At 40.3% G+C, this 19,109-nt stretch overlaps 1 protein-coding gene across 9 annotated transcripts in view; it reads right to left on the bottom strand.

Moving 5' to 3' along the window:
• banp (BTG3 associated nuclear protein) overlaps window positions 1-19,109 on the bottom strand; it is a 177,383-nt gene that overhangs the window by 51,649 nt on the left and 106,625 nt on the right. For 7 of the 9 annotated variants that reach the window (XM_063067009.1, XM_063067013.1, XM_063067014.1 and 4 more), the window contains 2 exons: window positions 11,678-11,710; window positions 8,500-8,544 (listed from right to left, as the gene is read on the bottom strand). In XM_063067009.1, coding sequence (XP_062923079.1) covers window positions 8,500-8,544; window positions 11,678-11,710 — 78 coding nt within the window. The remainder of the gene's footprint in view (window positions 1-8,499; window positions 8,545-11,677; window positions 11,711-19,109) is intronic. The other 2 variants (XM_063067015.1, XM_063067017.1) reach the window with 1 other exon arrangement.

Genomic DNA, 19,109 nt, shown 5'->3' with positions numbered 1-19,109 from the left:
TCCACAACCTTCCTATAATGCTGAGACCAGAAATGGGTACAATTCTCCAAATGGCCCAAACCAAAAGTAACTGCAACATGATGTTCCAAGTATTATACTCACTGCGCCAGCCAATAAAGCAAGTATGTCAAACATCTTCTTTACCAACCTATCCTAGGTTGTATTGCTACTTTCATCCTCTCTCTTTTCTTCAGTGCTCCAAAGGGTCTTGCCATTTATTTTTATTTATTTATTGAGACAGCACAGAATAGCCCTTCCGGCCCTTTAAGCCACGTCACCCAACAACCCCCAATTTAACTCTAGCCTAATCACGGAACAATTTACGATGACCAACTAACCTCCCAACCGGCATGTGTTTGTCTGTGGGAGGAAACTACAGCACTTAGAGAAAACACACATTTTCCACAGGAGGGCTCTACAGGCTCCTTACAGATGACATCAGAATTGAACTCCAAACTCCGACACTCTAAGCTGTAATAGTGTCTCCCTAAGTGCTACATTACCCGTACTGCGTACTTGCATTTGACCTTTCAAAATGCAACACCTCCAACTGATCTAATCTGTACTCTATCATTTGACAATCTTCCTATCTACAACTCCACCAACTTCTGTGGTATCTACAAACTTACCAATCAGACTACTCAGATTTTCATCCAAATCATTTAATTTGTAGCTTGTCTTTTTCAAGATCAAAGTTCTAAATAAATTTTATTATCAAAGTATCTATGTGTTACCATGTACAGTCCTGAGATTCATTTTCTTGTGGTATACTCATCAAATCTATAGAAAAAACTGGAGGGCGGAGCTTAGTCAAATGGCGACTCCTTTGCGTGCATGTTCGGAAACAGTTCTAGTTCCATGTTTAAAAGCTCTATTTTTCCCTTTCAGGGTTCTTTTGAAGACTCTGACCTGGAGTAAACGCTGACTTCGGTTCTTTGCAGGAATGGGACCCACTCTCGGGGTTTCACGACTGGACGTTATCCAACATGCCAAGGGCGTGGCCTAAGAGTTCGGCTCGCCTTTGGAGGCCTAGGATCTCAGGGCTCTGGAGACGGGCGGATCAAAGGTCGGTGTCCTGACAGACTTGTGTACTGTGGGAGCAGGAAGATCTTTGGCTGTGTGTCCAAAGACCTGAGATCTTTGGGCACAGAGCACAGAAAAAGTGACACAACGGACTTTTAACATCGTAAACCAGCGAGCTGTTTGTTATGTCTCCCCTCTCACTGTGAAACAAAGATATCTCTTTCTTCCTTATTACGGAGAGAGAGAGAGCCTGCAGTATGTCGTATACCAGGTGAACGTGTAGTCTTTGGTCTGTTTCTTTGCTGTTGCTTTAGCTTGAGTGCTCGATAGTGAGTGCCCATGTTTTTTTTTGCCGGTGGGGAGGGGGGATCGTTGCTTGCTGCCATTTACGTGCGGGAGGGAGGGGAGCTGGGGAAGACTTTGGGGTTCTAACATTTAACTGCCATGCATTCTTTGGACACTCCTCTGTTTTCGTAAATGGTTGCGAAGAAAAAATATTTCAGGATGTATATTGTAAACATTTCTCTGACATTAATTATACCTTTGAAACTTTTGAACAATAACTATAACAGAATCAGTAAAAGACCACCCAACTAGGGCAATCAACCAGAATGCAGAAGACAACAAACTGTGTAAATATATAAAGATTAAACAATAATAATAAATAATTAAGAATAAGCGTCGAGAACATGAGATGATGAGTCCTTGAAGGTTGAGTCTATTGATCAGTAATAAGTAAAAAATATTCAATGATTTTCAGGGCTGCCAATTTTTTATATATTTGGTTCATTTCAGCTTTCAGGTTTTATTAGTTTTTAGCAAAATCAGTTAATTTTGGTTGTTCAAAAAACTAGTCAAGAAATGCATCAACATTCCATCGCTTTAGCACTCTATTAAGCACAAGGGCTCATTTGTGTTCATAAGATTTTCAAGCAATCTTACAAGAAAGAAGGAATTATCTGCCTGCACAACCATCTTCATGATTTGTCTGGAAAATCAGAAAGGCATCAGAACAAATTTTAGATTCAATTTTAGTTTAAGGCCAACCTGAAATTCCCTATAGGTTTTAGATCTAATATATCTCATTCCAGACTGTGTTCAGTATGACTCAATACTGAAGAGTAAGAGGATATTAACATCATTCAGTCTTGACTCCTTTACCAGAGGTGAAAAAAGGTATTAATATGTTTTTGAAGCAGACACTACATAATTTGATGGGTCACAGCAGGTCCCACTTGATTCTGCTAATTATTTGTTCTATTGTTTCACGTGGTTGGGAGGATGCTAGCCAGGTGCTATCATATAATCAGAATGTGCCACCACAGTCACCAGAATATTTTATTTTTCTGAGCAGTTTTCCAATCGTCATTATCCTGGCTGCAGGAGACATACTTGTGTGATATTTGACTGATGCACGTATCTTCAGTGATAAAGGGCACTTAATAAGTAATTTCTTAATATTGTGATGGAACTATAGATGATCTGTAGAATTCAACACATGTCCCAGGGCATAGGTGAGAGAACATTTGGAAATGTGAGAAACAGCATCCATCATTAAGGACTCTCACCATCCTGGTCATACCATCCTCCTCTTCAGGAAGGGGATAAAGGAGCCCAAAGACCCACACTCAATATTTTTGAAACAGCTTCCTCCATCATATTTTTGAATGGTCTATGAACCCACAAACTTTGTTATTCCTCTTTTGAGCTATTTATTTATTATTTGTAACTTAGAGTAGATTTTATGCCTTGTACTGTACTGCTGCTATAAAACAATAAATTTCATGACATGTCAGCAATAATAAATGTGATACTGATTCAGTTGATGGTGTGAACTCAGAAGAACAGTGTGTGGGTAAAATATTGATGGAGCTGAGAGGCGGCAGATGGTGTTCAACCTGGAGAAGTGTGAATTGATTCATCTAGAAGGTCAAATTTGAAGACAGAGTACAGGGTTAATGGCAGTTTGGAGGAACAGAGCGATCTTGAGGTTCACATCTATAGATCTCTCAAGGTTGTTGTGCAAGTTGAGAGGGTAGTTAAAAATGATATGCTGGCCTTTATTAATCAGAGGATTGAGTTCCAGAACCATGAGGTAATGTTGCAGATCTATAAAACCCTTGTTAGACTATACTTGGAATATTGTGTTTAGTTCTGGTTGCCTCATTTTTAGGAAGGATGTAGAAGCTTTTGAGGGGGTACAGAGGAGATTTACCAGGATGCTGCCTGGATTAGAGAATATGTCTTATGAAGAAAGGTTGATTGAATTTATACTGCTATTTGAGAGAGAGAAGAATAACTCTCATGTATCTGTATCACAATGGAATAAAGGGAATTACAGAGGCATGAGAGGAGCATGCCCAGGTGGATTGGAGGAGGATACTGGAGGGGATGATAGCAGAGCAGAGATGGCTTAAGTTTCTGGGTATAGTTCACAAGACGCAGGATTAATATGTCCCACAGAGGAAGAAGTTCTCAAATGGCAGGGGTAGGCAATCATGGCTGACAAAGGAAGTTAAGGACTGCATAAAAGCCAAGGAAAGGGCATATAAGGTCACAAAAAGTGAGTGGGAAGTTGGATAATTGGTAAGCTTTTAAAATCCAACAAAAGAGAACTAAAAAAACTATAAGAAGGGAAAAGATGAAATATGAGGGCAGACTAGCCAATAATATAAAGTAGAATACTAAAAGTTTTTTCAGTTACTGTATATAAAGAGTAAAAGGGAGTTGATATTGGACCACTGGAAAATAATGCTGGTGAGGTAGTAATGGGGGACAAAGAAATGGTAGGTGAACCTAATGGGTACATTGCATCTGTCTTCACTGTGGAAGACGCTAGCAGTGTATCAGTGGTCCATGAGTTTTAAGGAGCAGGAGTGAGTGCCATTGCTATTACAATGCAAGAAGTGCTAGGCAAACACAAAGGTCTTAAGCTGGATAAATCACCTGGGCCAGACGGCATCCCAGAGTCCTGAGAGGTTGCTGAAGAGATAGCAAAAGCACTGGTCATGATCTTTCAAGAATCACTTGATACTGGCATGGTCCCAGAAGACTGGAAGGTTGCAAATGTCACCCCACTCTTTGAAGGGAGGAAGGCAAAAGAATGGAAATTATAGGCCAGATAATCTAACCTTAGAGGTTGGGAAAGTGTTGGAGTCCATCATTAAGGATGAGGTTTCAACGTACTTGGAGACTAATGATAAAAATAAGTTAGAGTTAGCATGGCTTCTGCCAAGGAAAATCTTGCCTGACAAATCTGTTAGTGTTCTTCAAGGAAGTAACAAGCAGGGTGGACAAAGGAGTGGATGTCGTTTACTTGGATTTTCAGAAGCCTTTGATAAGGTAGCACAAATGAAGCTACTAACAAGATAAAATCCTATGGCATTACAGCAAATGGCATGGATAGAGGAAAGGATAACAGGCAGTAGGCAGCAAGTGGGAATAAAAGGGGCCTTATCTGGGTGGTTGCCAGTGACTAGTGGTGTTCCTCAGGAGTCAGTATTGGGGCCGCTGCTTTTCACATTGTTTGTCAACGATTTAGGTAATGGAATTGATGGCTTTGTGGCCAAGTTTGCAGAATGATATGAAGATAGCGGAGGGGTAGGTAGTGCTGAGGAAGCAATGCGATTGCCGCAGGACTAGAGAAACTGGAAGAACAGGTAAAAAAAGTGGCAGATGGAATACAGTGTTGGCAAATGTATGATAACGCATTCTGACAAAAGGAACAATCGTGCAGACTATTACCTAAATGGGGAGAAGGCTCCAATATCAGATGAGCAGAGGGCCTTAGGAGACCTTATACAAGACTCCCAGAAGATTAATTTACAGGTCTAAGTCTGTGGTAAAGAAGGCAAATGCAATGATGGCATTTATTTCAAGGGGAATAGATTATAAAAGCAAGTTTCACGACACATGCTGGTGATAATAAATCTGATTCTGATTCTGAGATACTGCTGAGCCTTTACAAGACAGTAGTCAGGCCGCACTTAGAGAACTGTCAACAGTTTTAGGCCCCATATCTCGGAAAGGATGTGTTGTCACTGGAGAGAGTCCAGAGGAGGTTCACGAGTATGATTTCAGAAATGAAGGGGTTAACATATGAGGAGCATTTGGAAGCTTTGGGCTCGTGCTCACTGGAATTTAGAAGAATGCGTCGGGATCTCATTGAAACCTACTGAATGTTGAAAGGACCAGGTAGGATGGATGCGAAGAGGTTGTTTCCTATGGTGGGGGTATCCAGAACTAGAAGGCACAACCTCAAAATTTACAGGCGAGCCCTTAGAACAGAAGTAAGGAGGAATTTTTTTAGCCAGAGAGTAGTAAATCTGTGGAATGCTTTGCCACAGACTGCAGTGGAGGCAAGTCCGTGCGTATATTTAAGGTGGAAGTTGATCGTTTCTTGGTTGGTCAGGGCATCAAACGATATGGTGAGAAGGCAGGTGTACGGGATCAAGTGGGATCTGGGATCAGCCATGATGCAATGACGGAGCAGACTCGATGGGCTGAATGGCCTAATTCTGCTTCTATGTCTTATGGTCTAAGGCAGGGGTCGGTAACCTTTTTGCCTCTGTGGGCCGGATCGCATATTAATGAGCAGACAGTGTGCCAGATAAATGCCATAAAAAACTTGAAATATGGGAATTATCCATTTAAATACATGTAGTTAAGTTTTGCCTCAAATTAATGAATAACACATGCTAGAAAATTATTTGTGCTTAATGAAGGATGCCAATTAGTAATCAAAGAACTCAGTTTAGTTTTTCTGTCCCACCATTGCTAATGCCCCATCAGTTGTGATGCCAATCAGCTTCGACACATTAAGTTTCATTTCTGACATCATTTTCAGCAAAGCTTCAGAAATGTCTGCTCCAGTAACCGTGTCCTTCATAGGAATTAACTGAATAAACTCTTCAAAAATTTGAAAAGTTGAGGTCACTCCTTGCACAAACACTGCAAGTTGAGCAGCGTCCTCAAGTCTGTACTCTCATCAAGCGCATTAATGCAATTTGTTGCAGGCATCCCTTAAACGACTTTTAACGTCTGCTGACATTTCTTCAACTCGCCGTGTGATTGTTCCTGCTGACAGGCTGATAGATGCAAATAAAGATTTCTTTTCAGGACAAACAATATCCACCACTGCCAGTAAACATTCTTTGACAAACTCTCCATTTGTAAAAGGCTTCACCTCTTCCACAATACGTTTTGAGACTTCGTAGCTGGCACGGTTATTTCCTTCATTTTCACTGCTTTTTCGGCACTCAGCATCTACCTTCCTGAGTTTTGCATTCATTGCCATTGGAATCTTTTTCTTTGATTTTATTTTGAAACGCGAGTTAGTCAACAAGTATCGTAGCACATGTAAATATCTGGATATTTAGCGTGGATTTCTTGTTAAAACACAGTGACACTGTTTCTGTTTACAAATTTGAACGATCCCATCTGAAAACCTGCGCGTGCACGGACAGTATCTAATACGTATTAATAAGGTAGCCTGCCTTCCCGTCATTTGTATATACCAGTGTTTGATTTGGAACAAAATGGAACCTGGGGCCAGTGTAACAAGAAGCCATGCATGTCCATCAGTGTGGTCGCGTGGAAGCATAGTATCCCAATATTTGCTTGCGGGCCAAATCTGGCCCGCGGGCCGTAGGTTGCCTACACACGGTCCAAGGTTTAGCGAACTAGGGCTTGTCTCCTTGGAACAAAAGAGGATGAGAGGTGACTTTATAGATGAGGAGTAGATTGAGTGGATAACCAGAGACTTTTTCCCAGAGCAGAAATGGCTAATACCAGACGGCATAATTTTAAGGTAACTGGAGGAAAGTACACGGGGGATATCAGAGTTAAGTTCTTTATACACAGAGTGCTGGGTACATGGAACACCCCACCAAGGGTTGTGATGGAGGCAGATACATTGGGCATTTGAGAGACACTTCAATAGGCACATGGGTGACAGAAAATGGAGGGCTATGTAGTGGGAGAGAGTTAGATTGATGTTAGAGTAGGTTCAAAGGTCAGCACAAGAGCCTGTTCTGTGCGGTAGTGTTCTATGTTCTATGAGTAGCACAGTCAAACAGTTAAGTAGTGAAAGCTAGGTCAAAGGGCCTGTTTCAGTATGCAATACACTGGGGCTGCAGCTTATATTGCTATATTGACTGCCCTGTTTTACATACTATTTATTACAAATTACTATAAACTGCATATTGCACATTTAGACAGAGATGTAACGTAAAGATTTTTACTCCTCATGTATGTGAAGGATATAAGTAATAAGTCAATTCAATTCACTTCTGTGCCCTCCAGCCTTTCAATGTAAAGTTTTAATTCCTCAATGGCTAAAGTAAGACACCTCTAGGGATGAAGTCACATTCTTTACGGATCATATACTCTACACTTGATTAAGTATTTCAGTATACTTTTCACCCTGGCTAAAATAGTAAGTTCCTAGTTTCGAAGTAGTAGTGGAACTCTTCACTCAAACACTGAAATAATTTGACAATACATGTGAATACTGCTTTTTTACCTCACTCTGTTAATGCCCCATTTGCATTATGCATATTCTCTTAGCACAAATGACTCCCCCTGAATGGAAATAAAGAACTCATTGACTCACTCTTTGGATTGAAATAAAGAAAGAAAGGATCTTCAAACACGCATCTATTCCATCTTTCACTACTTAATGCCCAGCTATACTATTCCCATTAACAGCTCCATACACAGCTCAATCACAATTCTCCTGGGTCCCCACTTCCTTTCAACCATTCAGTTCTTGTACCAATTAGCATAACTCTAATCACTACCCTTGCATAGCAACATTTTGACCACTTTGTACTATAATTGATTTTTTTTGTTCCAATTGTGTTCCTTTCTTGCACAGTTTTGTACAACTTATGCTTTATTTTTCTTGTGAATACTATGTCACTAATATTACGTGCCTGTGTTGCTGCTGCAGGTGGGGTTTTCATTGCATCTGTGCATACGTGTACTTGTGCATATATATAATAAAAACAACTTTTATGATCAATTTGTCTTGGACTAAGCAGCTGAAGATACCTACATATGGTGTACCTTGGAAAAGAACACTTGCAGTGATGCACTTGGGCTAAGATCATTGTCTTCTGACAATTATAATCATCTTTCTGGACATAACATCCACATGTGGAGAGCTTTCCTGTTGATCCTTGCTAATCTTAATTTTGTTAGAAGCCAAAAAACAATCCAATAATGAGTTGATGTCAAGGGCAAATTTATGACTCTCTTTTGAAAATTTGTTTTTTTTTAATCCAAGGTTGGACCAAGGCCATGATGAAGTCTTATTTCATTTAACATGTCATTTTCGGTCTATAAATGTGAATGACTTCCCAGCAAGTTCAAATAGAAAACTTAAACAATTGACAAAATACATTTTGAAAATATGAACTATTTACTGTGGAGTAGTTCTTCAAAATATTAAAAATAATCTTTCAAAGAACTTACCTGGCCATCTTGACTAACATGGACTTGATGTATTTGAAGATTGCCCTACAGATAAAGAAAAGAAAAAATACTTATTTTAACATTCATATTGTGTGCAGATTGCTCCATTCATCAAATTGTTTTCTTCTTTTTGTGATTTATTTGGCAGTCTATTTACCCTTTAGATAAACTTAATCAGGAAAAGACATATGGGAAACAAAGTTAAGGGAATCATTTGAGAATGAACAAGACGTTCACTGTCAGGACAATGGGCTAAATAATGCTGGCAGTGCTCGGTGATCCTGAAAGTAATAGTTGGCGTTCTGCCACTCTCATGCTGTAGGTCTAAAAAGCACTGAGTCGTGGATGCCAAGCATCTGTCACTATGCTGGGTTACTGGTCACCATGAAGAATTCAGTGGCACTGCCTTGTCCTGCTGGAAGTCTCCATTATGCTGGGGAATCTGCCTCCCTGAGCCTGCACCAACCACACCTGCTACAGTAATATGTCAATTGGCTATCTCAGCCTGGAGAATGAGAAAGCTTAGCATACATTATTTTCACAGTTTTATTGATTTCTAAATGATTTAATGCATTTTAATTACCCCTTTTCAGCAATTAAAATGCTTTCAAGAGTTCATAACCAATTTTAACGTCCTTTATACTCTCTGATTGAACTGAAAAGCCTGTTTCTTTGCTCTATATCTCTATAACTTCATATGTCAGAGCCATTTAAAATTTGAAATAGAAGAAGCCCATGGATTTTGACAGGTAACAAAGCTCCATCCCAAACCTTGCCTCCTGTCAAAGTATTTTGGTGGCAAGACCTGCGCAGGACCCCACTTGCTCTATCTCACTAGAAGCTTCCTGCGTCTTGAGAATAATCTTCCTGCATCTTGGGAGCAGGAAAGACGAAAAATTCAAGTATTATTCAGACCAGATTGTTAATGAATCACAATTGAACTTAAATTAAAATTTCATCAATGTATTCAATTTTTCTATGTTTCAAGAAGCTGCACCACAAATCACAAATCTATAATGGTGAGTCAACTCTGGTGTAATACTGACAAGCCAGCTGTTAGCTTGCAACTTCTGGAATGAAATAAAAATAGAACACATTGGAAATACACAATAAGTAAATCAGCATTTATAAGGATAAACACTAGCCAGTTTGAAGTGGGTGTCAGTCATTAAAGTTGCATTTTGAATTCAGCAACAAATCCAAATAAGACAATAAGTTCCTTCCGTGCTTCCAGCTGTGGAACAGAACCCCACACTAAGTGGAAAGAATAGTTATGAGGCAAATAGAAATTATATTGCATAACCGGTACAATTAAGATGTCGTCAAAATAAGTTTATCTTTAATTACAAAATGATGGACCAATGTGTAAATATGAACATTCAAAAATTATTAGAACTTAAAATCATTCAACAGGTAACTTGTAGCAGGTTTCAAATGGTGTGCAGACTTGGAATGGAGAAGAAAATGCAAGATGAAAAGATGATAATGAACGAAAAAGTGATAATAAAGACATATACAGTCATGTAAAATTGCATAGGTAAAGAAAAATAAAGTACAAGATACTTGTTATTGAATCTTAAGAAACAGATTACATTAACAGCTACTCTTTTTTCCAGTAACAAAGCATTCTGTTCATCATAACTTCATACAAAATACTGTATATGCTAAAATATTCCCTCATCTCTTTTACACACTGGCAGAGAACTACAAAATGTTATGCAAGGTGTTTAATCACTTGATGAACACGTGACTCTCCAGTTCCTCCCTCACCACCATCCAGGGACTGAAACAGCCCTTCAAGGTCCAGCAAAGATTCGCATGCACCTCCTCCAACCTCAGCTACTACATTTGGTGCTCCTAATGCGGTCTCCTCTACAGTGGTAAAACCAGCTGTACACTAGACAACTGCTTTGTGGAAACCTATGCTATGCCTGCAATGACCATCCTGATCTCCCATCTGCACACCATTACAGGCCACTGGCTCTATCTGCCCCCTTTTATCTCTCTCTTTCTCTATCACCTATTGCCCAACCACCACTGTCAACCAATTTCACCCCTCCCTTCTTCCTCACCTGGCAACATCTGCTTCTACATCTGGTTTCACTTATTGCATTCCCGCCCTGCCTCACTCCCCCCTTTCACCTCTTTAAACTAGCAATTTGTCATCTACACTCCCAGTCCTGATGTAGGGTCTCAATCTAAAATGTTGACCATCTCCTTGCCTCCACAGATGCTGCTTGATATGCTGAGAGCCTCCAACAGTTTGCTTATTGTCATGTAGCTTGACGGACTAACAAAATGATCACCAAAATGTAATACACACACACATATTTGCACTATTCGCTGGGCTTCTACTTTTTTGTAATTAATGGAAGGGGAAACTACAATCCCCTTTCCTTAAAACTGATTAACTTGATTTCATAAGCAATGTGAACAATGACATATATACATATTATATTTATTTTAGGTACACTGAGGTGGACCTTTCAAGACATTCAAAAGAAGGAAAGACAATTCATTTACAAGGATTCAACATGTCAATTATCTGAGTTCCTTTGCATTATAAGCTTCAAAACAAGTATAAATTAAATCAGATTCTTGATGTTACAAGTTGCTATCGTTTTGAAATAGAGAATGAATAGGCTGTCAATCATTAATGTCACCAACTGAGAAGATGTGCACAGCAGACTCACAAATATTTTAATTTTACACTAATTAAAGATGCTTCTGAATCATTTGAAAAAGTGTTTCATGGATACTTCCAATGAAATTCAAGCTATAGCCTATCTCTAAACTATCTATGAATTCTCTACAACTACACCAAAAGAGATAGCCATCAGGTTGAAGTTAAACATACTGTGTATAATTTGAGTCTGAATTTTTTTTAATGTAGTGGAGATTTTATTTTTCCCAGACTCCAAGTCAAAAATTGTAAATTACAGCTGATTAAGTACACAAAGTTTTGAAGAGTTTAACTTTATTGTTCAATAGAGTTAACTGACATAGAGGGGGTCACAGCAGCTTCTAAAATAAATGTATTTTAGCAATAAAATATGCAATGCAATGAAACAATTAATTATGCATTTAAGAATAATCGGTAATGCAAGAAATATATTTTTTTTAATGTAAAGTTGATTAAGTCAATGATACCCAATGTCCTAACATTAGGTCTGCTTACCTGTACTTGCGGAAGTACCTGGAGGCAACAATGCTGTAAAATGCAAGTTATAAAATCAGTACCTCTGATCTAGTTTAAATGCTGCATACTAACAGGGACCGAACATTGGAATTAACTGAAGTTAAAATGTCATAAAGCCAAATCAGTACATCAGAATTCTGATGTTTAAAGTATTTAAGTTTTTAAATTTTTGTTCAATCAAGAACAAAAGGCATGAGCAGTCTAAATTAAAATAAACAATACCTTTTTACTTGTTAGTGTTTAATAGCCAAGTTTTCTCTCATTTCTTCCCGTGTTGTTGTTAATTCTATATTAGATTATTATTCCTTGGGTTTAGCTGCCACCAAGTTCATATACAAACCTCAACAGAGTGCCAAAACTACACAGCCCAGCAATGATCAAGATTATCAAAGCTGTGATCAATCCTGTTTCCAGTCACTCCAGCCTGAGTTTCTTAATAATAACTGAAAGCAAATGCCTTAGCCTAATCGTTTTGGAATCCCAGGATGCTGAAACTATTTGTCTACTCCTGACAGCACCATAGAGGCTATGTTCAATACATAAACCCAGAATACTCCAATGAGAAGTTATTTTAAGTATATTTTTATTAATTTCAGAGGTGTGGACATCACTGGCCAACAAAATCACCCATTCCCAAATGCCTTTGAGAAAGTAGTGATGTGCCACTTTCACAAGCTGAAGTTCTTCAGATGAAGGTATACCATTAATTGGTAAATTGATTTATTATCACATGTACCCAGGTACAGTGAAAAACATTCATTTTGCATGCCACCCATACAAATTATTTCATCACAGCAGTCCAGTAGAGACTTTCATGATTGGGATCCATTAACAAAGAAGGCAATCAGAATAATTCTCAGTAAGGATGGAATGAAGCTTGAGGGAGAACGTACAGATAGTGGCATTTTCCTGTAACTGTACTTCAAGCAAACTTCAAGTATACAGAATCACTTGAGAAAGTTTGCCAGATTTTATTTAAAGCAAGGTGTATCAATCTGAGAAATAGGTAAAATCTACTTTAAAAATGACACGACAGAAAATAAAGCAAATTTGCAAAATTTAGAGATTCTATATATCTATTGCCTTTGCTTTATGCCGTGAAATTTGTTGTTTGCAGCAGCGGTACATTGCAATAAATAATATTTTTTAAAAAACAATAAATTAATAAATTATGTGTGCGTATGTATATAGGCATCCATTAGTCTCGTGAGACCATGGACTTGTGCCTTGGAATGTTTCCAGGGCGCAGGCCTGGGCAAGGTTGTATGGAAGACCGGCAGCTGCCCATGCTGCAAGTCTCCCCTCTCCACGCCACTGATATTGTCCAAGGGAAGGGCACCAGGGCCGATACAGCTTGGCACCGGTGTTGTCGCAGAGCAATGTGTGGTTAAGTGCCTTGCTCAAGGACACAACACGCTGCCTCAGCTGAGGCTCGAATTAGAGACTAGAGACCTTAACCACTTGGCCACGCGCCAACACTATGCATGTATAAGTGTGTGTGTCCCACAGTATATACACACACACACACACACACACACACGCTGTATAAGGCTCCCTATAGAATGGCACCAGAATTCCAGAACGCCATGAGATGTAATAGCGTGACACTAAACACAACATTATCAAAGTGCCCAATCTACCATGGCCTTAATTTAATATAAAAATTAAATTAAGTAAGTAGTACAGAGAGAGAGGGAAAAATGTGAGGTAGTGTTCATGGGTTCATTGTCCATTCAGAAATCTGATGGTGAAGAAGAAGCTGTTCCTGAAATATTGATTGTGTGTCTTCAGGCTCCTGTACCTTCTCCTTGATGATAACAATAAGAAGAGGGCAGGCCTTCTGTGATAGGGGTCTTCAATGATGGATGCCGCCTTTTTGAAGCATAACCTTTTGAAGGTGCCCTCGATGCTGCGGTGGCTAGTGCCCATGATAGCGCTATCTGAGTTTATAATTTTCTGCTGTTTTTTCTGATCCTGTGCAGTGGCCTCTCCATACCAGATTGTAATGCAACCAGTTAGAATGCCCTCCAGTGTAAGCCTGCAGAAATTTGTGAGTCTTTGGCAACATACCACGTCTCCTCAATTTCCTAATGACGTATAGCCATTGTCATGCCTTTGCGATTGCATCAATACATTGGGCCCAGGAGAGATCTTCAGAGATGTTGACACCCAAGAACTTGAAACTGCTCACCGTTTCCAGTGCTGATCCCTTGGGCAGGACTAGTGTTTGTTCCCTCAACTTACCCTTCCTGAAATCCAAAATCAATTCCTTGGTCTTACTGATGTTGAGTGCAATGTTTTTGTTGCGACAACACTCAACCAACTGATCTATCGCACTTCTGTATGCCAGTTCATTATCATGTGAAATTCTGCCAACAATAGTTGTGTCATCAGCAAATTTACAGATGACGTTTGAGCTGTACACAGCCACACAGACGTGGGTGTAGAAAAAGTACAGCAGTGAGCTAAGCATAGATTCTTGATCTGCACCACTGTTGATTGTCAGCAAGGAGATGTTATTTCTGATCACACTGACTGTGGTTTCCCAGAGAGGAGGTCAAGGATCAAGTTGCAGAGGGAGGTACAGAGGCCTAGGTGTTGGAGCTTGTTGGTTAGAACTGAGGGTATGATCATGTTAAACACTGAGCTGGTATCAAAAAACAGCAGCATGATGTAGGGTTTGCTATTGTCGAGGCAATCCAAGGCTGAGTGGGAAGCCAGTGAGATTGAACCTACTGTAGTCCTCAGGATTAATGCAGAATTGAAAGACTAAATGAGTATTATAGTGACTCCAACCTTATAGTTCCCACACCTGGCACTTCCTGTTTCTACCTCCTACCCAAGATCCACAAACCTGCCTGTCCTGGCCGACCTATTGTCTCAGCTTGCTCCTGCCCCAGCGAATTCGTTTCTGCATACCTCGACACGGTTTTATCACCCCTTGTTCAATCCCTTCCTACCTATGTTCATGATACTTCTCATGCTCTTAAACTTTTCGATGATTTTAAGTTCCCTGGTCCCCACCGCTTTATTTTCACCATGGATGTCCAGTCCCTATGTACTTCCATCCCCCGTCAGGAAGGTCTCAAAGCTCTACGCTCCTTTTTGGATTCCAGACCTAATCAGTTCCCCTCTACCACCACTCTGCTCCGTCTAGCGGAATTAGTCCTTACTCTTAATAATTTCTCCTTTGGCTCCTCCCACTTCCTCCAAACTAAGGGTGTAGCTATGGGCACCCATATGGGTCCTAGCTATGCCTGCCGTTTTGTTGGCTTTGTGGAACAATCTATGTTCCGTGCCTATTCTGGTATCTGTCCCCGACTTTTCCTTCACTACATCGACGACTGCATTGGCGCTGCTTCCTGCACGCATGCAGAGCTCGTTGACTTTATTAACTTTGCCTCCAACTTTCACCCTGCCCTCAAGTTTATCTGGTCCATTTCCGACACCTCCCTCCCCTTTCTAGATCTTTCTGTCTCTGTCTCTGGAGACAGCTTATCCACTGATGTCTACTATAAGCCTACTGACTCTCACAGCTATCTAGACTATTCCTCTTCTCACGCTGTCTCTTGCAAAAACGCCATCCCCTTCTCGCAATTCCTCCGTCTCCACCGCACCTGCTCTCAGGATGAGGCTTTTCATTCTAGGACGAGGGAGATGTCCTCCTTTTTTAAAGAAAGGGGCTTCCCTTCTTCCACTATCAACTCTGCTCTTAAACGCATCTCCCCCATTTCACGTACATCTGCTCTCACTCCATCCTCCCGCCACCCCACTAGGAATAGGGTTCCCCTGGTCCTCACCTACCACCCCACCAGCCTCCGGGTCCAACATATTATTCTCCGTAACTTCTGCCACCTCCAACGGGATCCCACCACTAAGCACATCTTTCCCTCCCCTCCTCTCTCTGCTTTCTGCAGGGATCGCTCCCTACGCGACTCCCTTGTCCATTCGTCCCCCCCATCCCTCCCCACTGATCTCCCTCCTGGCACTTATCCGTGTAAGCGGAACAAGTGCTACACATGCCCTTACACTTCCTCCCTTACCACCATTCAGGGCCCCAAACAGTTCTTCCAGGTGAGGCAACACTTCACCTGTGAGTCGGCTGGGGTGATATACTGCGTCCGGTGCTCCCGATGTGGCCTTTTTTATATTGGCGAGACCCGACGCAGACTGGGAGACCGCTTTGCTGAACACCTACGCTCTGGCTGCCAGAGAAAGCAGGATCTCCCAGTGGCCACACATTTTAATTCCACATCCCATTCCCATTCTGACATGTCTATCCACGGCCTCCTCTACTGTAAAGATGAAGCCACACTCAGGTTGGAGGAACAACACCTTATATTCCATCTGGGTAGCCTCCAACCTGATGGCATGAACATCGACTTCTCTAACTTCCGCTAAGGCCCCACCTCCCCCTCGTACACCATCTGTTACTTATTTTTATACACACATTCTTTCTCTCACTCTCCTTTTTCTCCCTCTGTCCCTCTGAATATACCCCTTGCCCACCCTCTGGGTTACCCCTCCTCTGTCTTTCTTCCCGGACCTCCTGTCCCATGATCCTCTCGTATCCCTTTTGCCTATCACCTGTCCAGCTCTTGGCTCCATCCCTCCCCCTCCTGTCTTCTCCTATCATTTTGGATCTCCCCCTCCCCCTCCAACTTTCAAATCCCTTACTCACTCTTCCTTCAGTTAGTCCTGACGAAGGGTCTCGGCCTGAAATGTTGACTGCACCTCTTCCTAGAGATGCTGCCTGGCCTGCTGCGTTCACCAGCAACTTTGATGTGTGTTGCTTGAATTTCCAGCATCTGCAGTACTCCTGTTGTTTGAGTATTATAGTTCTTACTGAATGGGAGAACACTTTGAAAAATCTCAAAGTGATTTATGCTATACAGAAAGAATTTTGACTTGACTACACTTAAAATGCTGCACAAATTTCTATGTTACCATATCACAGAATGAAAATGGAAGCACTGGAGAGTGTGCATAGAAAATGTACAAGCGCCAGAAATTTTATATATATATTTTTTAAACATTATTTGTTTAAAGGAAGGAATGACTTGGTGGATTTCTTTTGTGAAGAGAAATGACTAGCTAGAGCAGCTGCTGAGAAAAATTGAGCAACTTAACTGGAAGGTATTGTTAGGAGATATTCATTAAGAAAATCCATCGGGAGTACTTAAGAAGCTTTTTTAAGGATACAAGAAAGCAAGAAAAAGCGGGAATAGTCCTTATGGCTGAATCATCATTCAATAAGATCATGTCTGATCTTTTACCTCAGCACTAATTTGATATTCCTTGATTTTTCTTAATTTCCAAAACTCTATTCATCTTTGTCTAGAATATTCTCAGCCTCTGGCCCTTCATAGTTCTCCTGGGTTATGAATTCAAAAACTCAGCATCATGTGTGAACAATCTCCTCTCATCTTAGCCCTGAATGATCAACCCCTAATTTTGTGATTATACCCACAAGTTCTAGGCAATCCAGCCTATGAAATCATCATTGCCACAACTACCCTGTCAGGCCCCAGGAGAATTCTAAAAGCTTCAGTGAGATTATTTGCCATTCTTCAATTGTCACTTATTGGCTCAGTCTATTTAATCTCACAGGAAAACCCCTTTACTCTAACCACCCCAAACAATCAAACTAACACATACAATCCATCCCCCATGACAATTCTCAGCCCAAAACATCAACTGTTTATTTCCGTCCAGATATTGCCCGACCTGCTAAGTTCCTCCAGCATTTTGTATGTTACTCAACACTTCCAGCATCTGCAGAATCTCTTGTGACAATCAATCTAGTTAAACTTGGTAAAGGTCTCACTTAGTAGTCTGATCCAAAAGGTTAAGACACAAGGTATGAGGTGCATTGGTAAACTGGATTCAGAACTCATTTAGTGATAGGAGGTAGACAGTAGAGGTGAAAGTCTGTAGTGAGTGGCATTCCACAGGGATCAATGGTGGGACCTTTGTTGATTTAATATATAGAAAGGGCTTGGATGAAAATGTAGGTGACCTGTTTACTAAATCTGCAGATGGCACAGAAATTGAAGCTGTAGACAGTGAAATTGCTTATTGCAAGATACAGCAGGGCAACTGAATAATTAAATGGAGCAATGGCAAATGGAATTCAATCCAGACAAGCGTGAGGTAATGAACTTTGGGAAGTCAAGTCTAGTAAGACAGAGATAAATAGCAGGGGCTATAGAAGCGTTAATGTACCAAGGGATCTTGGGATGCAAATCCATAGTTCACTGAAAGTGCTGATGCAAGTTGAGAGAATACTGAAGCCAGAATTTGGTATGCTTACCTTCAAATGTAAAGGCACTGAGTATGCAAGCTGGAACAGCATGTTGCAGCTGTACAAAACATTGGTTAAACAACGTTAGGATTTTTGTGCACAGTTCTGGTTTCCACACTACAAAAAGGATATGGTAGCATTTGATAAGAGTATACAGAAGGGATGAACTAGGATCTTACCTGGAATAGAGGGCTATAGCTATGAGGAGAGATTGGACAAGATGGGTTTATTCTCACAAAATGTAGCTATTGAAGAGATGGACCATCTCCCAATACCTGGACTCACATTCTTTCCCATATTAAGATTCAACTGTTTAACCAAGTTGCTTGTCACAACTTTTAATCTCTATTATTGTGGCAGAGTATCAACATTGTAGCTGACTAACATTCACTTTAAATACTCCATGAATCATCTTATATAGAGGAATAGATAACCAAATAATTTGTACAAGTAATTATAAAAAATAACTTCCTTGCAGAAAATGCCAAAAAGAAACTAGAAGTGATTGGTGATTTCATTTAATATCTAGTAGTGACCTTTATAGGGGGCACACTTGGATAATAGATCCATAATAGTGTGAAATCAAACTTAAATCATTCAAACCAATGTTGCTCAAAATGTTACACTTAATTGGATCAGATTTTACTGTAGTTACTTTTTATAGACAACTCAACTTGAAATGACTGATTCTGCAGACCAAGTGAATAACGACATAATCAACACAGAAACTCTCTCCAATATTTATCTGAACGCTGAGCAGAAGGCCACATGGCTTTTTCTGGTCTGCTTTGTCAGTCAATGATTTAATTAAATCATTAAATATGTGTTTCTATGTATCTGTCACCTGCTCATCATAATCTATCTACCGCTGCCTTAAAGTACTCAAAGACTGCTTCCACTGCACTTTGAGGAACTAATCCCAAAGATTCACAATCTTCTGACAGAAGAAAAATTTGCCTCTGCTCTGTTTTAAATAGGTTATTTTTACGTTTTTAAATATTAATCTAGGTTCTAGATTCTCCCATAAGAAGCATCTCCCCTCCACAACTACCCTGTCAAGAACCCTCAGTATCACTTATTTTTCAATCAAATCTCCTCTTGCTCTTC

The sequence above is a fragment of the Mobula hypostoma genome, chromosome 14, assembly GCF_963921235.1.
Source record: "Mobula hypostoma chromosome 14, sMobHyp1.1, whole genome shotgun sequence".
NCBI lineage: Eukaryota > Metazoa > Chordata > Chondrichthyes > Myliobatiformes > Myliobatidae > Mobula > Mobula hypostoma.
Note: the sequence above shows the minus strand (reverse complement) of the source record. Positions and strands in the feature narration are given on the sequence as shown.